The sequence below is a fragment of the Olea europaea genome, unplaced genomic scaffold (genome assembly GCF_002742605.1).
Source record: "Olea europaea var. sylvestris unplaced genomic scaffold, O_europaea_v1 scaffold1134, whole genome shotgun sequence".
NCBI lineage: Eukaryota > Viridiplantae > Streptophyta > Magnoliopsida > Lamiales > Oleaceae > Olea > Olea europaea.
In genome coordinates this window covers 67,357-72,239 of record NW_019228724.1, presented here as the reverse complement: position 1 = coordinate 72,239, position 4,883 = coordinate 67,357, and the positions used below count along the sequence as shown (strand labels likewise).

The following is a 4,883-nucleotide window of genomic DNA, read 5'->3' as shown; positions in this document are numbered from 1 at the left end:
AAACCCCCCCCCCCCCCCCCCCCCCCCATGTACCCCAAGAATAACCCAAAAAATATACAGTTCTTGACAATGTTGGACAGTGTTAAATAAGAAAAATAAGTTAGAAACTTGTCAATCTGGTTTTTGAACATGCTGCCAAGATTTTTAGTTGGAATAGGCAGAAGGGACTGAAAAAGGAATGATTGAGAATTATTGTTAAAATAAGTGGGAAATGCTTGGGAATCTCGAAATGAGTCAATTTTTTGAGTCAAGTCGATTCAGATTATTCCCATTTGTAAATTCACAATATTCTACTCCATCAACTCAAATCAATTTTACATTTTGATTTTTGAATCTTCAAATTTATTTACGTTCCCATAATTGATTATAGAAGTAATCTCGTGATCTGCATTGTTATGTTTTAGACATTGGAGCTTCTAGCCGAAGTAGCTGTATTGGAAGAAGAGGTAGTTCGGCTCGAAGAACAGGTTGTAAATTTTAGACAAGGACTATATCAGGAAGCCGTTCACATATCCTCCAAAAGAGGCATGGAGGATTCATCGTTTTCATACACTGAGTCATCAATTGGAAGTTCTAGAAGAAGCCACTCGAGATCCTTGTCCCAAAGTGATGTCAATATGAGCTCATTTTCTGAACATTCTTCAGCTTCTCTCGCAAAAAGCGCATCTACAAGAAAACAATTACCTTTTGAAACCGTGTCAGCAGTCACGAGGGATTCCTTTAACAGGGCATCAAATGAAAAACCAGCATCTTGTAAACCAAATTTGTCCCCGGAATATGGATCAAGAAATGAGGACCGATCGTGTCCCAATTATTCCAAGGATAAACTATCTTCGGAAAAGAAAAGCCCTGTAAAAAATATCCTGGAAAAGAGACCTGCACAGAAGCCTGAACCAGTAAGCAAAATTGCAAGTCCAAGTAAACTACAGGTACTTTCTCATTCACAATGTGTGTTTTGTGTACCAAACATGCTATAAAGTCTTGACCTATGGATTGACATTTGATTCTTTATGTGATTGTACTTTTTCAGTGTAGAATTGTGGAGCAAGCACTAGAGAGTTCGTCTAGTTCATCTGATGACAGAGTGACAGAGACAGAGAGCCCGGCTAACAAAATCTCAGAGGACATACTAAAGTGCTTGTCCAGCATTTTTCTAAGATTGAACAAACTGAAAGGGAAAACATTGAATTCAGAGTCTTTTTCTTCACTAGTATTGAGAGCATTTAGTGAGAATAACGTCGAATCAGATTTTCGAGATCCTTATTGTGCATCTTCTGAATTTAAGAAGAGGGACATCGGCCCTTACAAACATCTTTGCATGATTGAAGCTGGCTCAGTTGATCTCAACCGCAAAACAAATGCATCATTTTTGATCCATAGATTAAAGTAAGGCCTGAGATAGTTATATTTATGGTTTTGAGAAGATGAAATCGTATAGTACTAACTTTGTCCAACGAAAATTTCAGGCTCCTCCTTGGAAAGCTAGCGTCCGTCAAGTTAGAGGGTTTAACGCATCAACAGAAGCTCGCCTTCTGGATGAACACCTATAATTCCTGCATAATGAATGTAAGAAGTCTATCATTCACTCAAACTAAAGATCATTTTTCTAGGACTTCGAACATTATGAAGTTGCTTAACGAAACTTATTTAAGGATAGTAAATGTACCTGTGCTATTAATGTTCTGCAGGCATTTTTGGAGCATGGATTTCCTGACAATCCTGAAGTGGTTGTAGCACTAATGCAAAAGGCAAGATTTCACTAATCACTCCAATACATATTTTCTCGTATTTGCTAGATGCTAATGGTTTGCTGATCATCTATAGTGTTTTCTGTTTATTCCTAATGGAAAATTCTGGTTATAGAGTACATTAAAACATGTATTTAATATACACTATCGAAATATGTTCCTGCCTAGTTCCTGACGAAAACACACTTGACGATGAATAACCAGCAATGCGCAATCTGATGTTAAGTTCGCAATCCTACATGAATGTTCGAATTTGACAGCAACCTGTAAATTTTCTGAAATACTTTAGCCTTATTTAAGATACTATGGAAATTCAATACTCTCAAATCACCTGGTACTGAATTAAATTTTACCACTGCACAAAATTTCCTGAAATTCGACTGTGCTTACGGCAGGCAACAATAACTGTTGGAGGACATTTGCTAAATGCAATCATGATTGAGCACTTCATCTTGAGATTACCATTTCATTTAAAATATGTAAGTTTTTTCACTGTTACTCCTTAATTAAAGCTCTATATATTTGCAAAATATTTTGCATAATTTCAAGAATATATGTAAACTAATAATCCCTTTTATAGACATGCCAAAATTCCTCGAAAAATGACGAAATGAAGGTTCATAGCACATTCGGTTTAGAGTTGTCCGAACCATTGGTTACATTTGCACTCTCTTGTGGAAGTTGGTCCTCCCCTGCTGTAAGTCCTCTATGCTGCTTGTTGAGTTAACATAGATTGATCCTTCAATTATTTCCATGAAATAATAATGATTTCAATAGAATTCCCAAGTAGTCCTTCAAATAAAATACGGGTCACACCTTAATTCTAACAATATATTAATATTCTTGTATTAAGGTGAGGGTGTACACTGCATCTCATATTGAAACCGAGTTGGAAAGTGCGAAAAGAGACTATTTACAAGCAGCAGTTGGGATTTCATCAGAAAACAAGTTAATAATTCCAAAATTACTAGACTGGTATCGACTTGACTTTGCAAAAGACCTGGATGCATTGCTTGACTGGGTTTGCCTTCAGCTACCGGATGAATTCAGGAATCAGGCGGTAAAATGTCTTGAGAGAAGAGGAAAACAGCCCCTTTCTACATTAGTACAGGTTATGCCGTATAATTTCAGTTTCAGGTACCTTTTACACCGATAAGTTTTTTTGTTGTGGCAGGATTATATACTTATAGATAATACATTTTTTGTTAGTAATGGTAATAAATGAAAGTTGGGAATGCTGATTCTTGATCCTTGCTAAGTACATCAAGATGGTGATATCATTTGACAGGCTGATATGTTTATTATGAATCTTGTCTGTTCACTTGATTTACTCTCGAGTTAGAATTTTTCGATATGACGTGATCATTCATGTGATGGGATTTGAGTAGAACCGATCCACAACCAGTCACTTAGGATCTAGTTGTGGTCGCTAAGGATCTAGTTCTAAATTGTAAAGTAGCTCTAGCAATGAACTTATATAGTAATGACAAGAGATCACTGGGAACGAGGCTTAGTTTGTTATTCATTTTTATTTTTTTTTTCATTGGGAATTGAAGTACTGGATGATGAAGACCACTGCTCGATTTTGGCTTGGATGTTTGAGAAGCAAAGTAAATATCTTCAGCATATTGTTTAAGCTGTTCAAACTTTTAAAACAATGTGAGAATTCGATATGAGTTTAAATTTTTAAACGAGGTGATGTTCAATACGAATTTCAAAGTTCTCTCTTTGAGAAAAAAATATACTGTAACTAAGTTTCAATCGAATGGATCTTCAATACTTACATTACAAACCGAAAATATAATTATTGAGATCTTATTGCTCTTTTATTTACCTGCTATTGCAAATATTGACTGCTCAAAATTTTTGGTTTTAATTTCAAATTCCTAAATAAAATAAGAAATTCTACCTTTTATTGAGCAATAATTTTTTTTTTAAGGTCAGAAATTCCCAACTACTATGTGATGTAGCGAAAGCGGCTCGAAAGTTCGTTGATTCTTTTAAGAATACCAAAAATTGACGAGAGAGAAAAATCTCACATTTTATCTACTATCAATCAAGAACACAACGAGCCAGTTCTCACTATTTATGAAGACAGGAACCCTGGCCCACTCCAAGATTTAATTGTCTCACGATAATTGAAGTGCAAAAAGCACTAAGTACCTGTAATTTTATTTATTTATTTATTTATTTTTGCTAGAAATCTGATTTTCATGAAAGAAGATGAAATGAGTAGTTGAAAAGTTGATTAATATTGTGGATACCATAAAAGTGGAAATTACACAATTCTAAAATCAGATGGAATGATTAAATGTCCAAAAATCAGATGTTCTATTGATAATTCTAATATTATAAAATATTCATCCCCATAAACCAAACCCTAACATTCTCTCTCTCTTCCAACTATCCCATCTTCTATCTTGCTACGAGAAGGGAATTGGCACCGCGTTTGCAAGATCAGCACAGCTAAGCATTTGTCACTCACGTGCAATGGCGTTGATTATGAGATCGGTGTAGCTGAGAGTTAATTGCTTATTGCTATCCTTCTCGCGCGTTTGAATCAGATCGCTCGTTAGAGGCCTTCCAGCCGCTGACTTTTTTCTCTCTTCTTTTGATTTTGTGGTAGCGGGAGTTTTTTATTAGATTTGCGGTGTATTGAGGTGGCGATGGCGTTGATTGTTGTCGTTAGTAGTTGTTGTATATATATAATAAAATATTCATCCCCATAAGCCAAGCCCTAGCATTCTTTCTCTCTCTTCCAACTATCCTATATTCTCTCTTGATGCGAGAAGGGAATCAGTGCCGCGATTGCAAGATCAGCACAGTTGAGCATTCGTCGCTCACTTGTAGCGGCATTGACTACGAGATCGGCGTAGCTGAGCGTTTATTGCTCATTGCTGTCCTTCTCGCGCGTTCGATTAGTTAGAGGCCTTCCAGCCGTCAACTTTTTCTCTCTTCTTTTGATTTTGTGGTAGCGGGAGTTTTTTATTAGATTTGCAGTGTATTGAGGTGGCGGTGGCTTGATTGTTGTTGCTAGTAGTTGTTGTGGTGTTTTGAGGTATAAGTGCAGTGATAGTAGCTTGTATGGGTGTTCTTTTTTTCCTTTTCTTTTCTTTTCTTTCTTTTTTTTTTTTT

General features: G+C 36.1%; 1 protein-coding gene across 4 annotated transcripts in view; it reads left to right on the top strand.

The window, feature by feature from the left end:
* LOC111373453 overlaps positions 1-3,768 on the top strand; it is a 5,267-nt gene extending 1,499 nt beyond the window's left edge. For 3 of the 4 annotated variants that reach the window (XM_022995985.1, XM_022995984.1, XM_022995987.1), the window contains exons 5-12: positions 405-929; positions 1,031-1,386; positions 1,467-1,566; positions 1,689-1,748; positions 2,144-2,227; positions 2,329-2,445; positions 2,602-2,885; positions 3,693-3,768. In XM_022995985.1, the coding sequence (XP_022851753.1) occupies positions 405-929; positions 1,031-1,386; positions 1,467-1,566; positions 1,689-1,748; positions 2,144-2,227; positions 2,329-2,445; positions 2,602-2,885; positions 3,693-3,768 (1,602 nt within the window). Of the gene's footprint in view, positions 1-404; positions 930-1,030; positions 1,387-1,466; positions 1,567-1,688; positions 1,749-2,143; positions 2,228-2,328; positions 2,446-2,601; positions 3,036-3,692 lie in introns of those variants that run through there. The other variant, XM_022995986.1, reaches the window with a different exon arrangement.
* Positions 3,769-4,883: the final 1,115 nt, after the last annotated feature.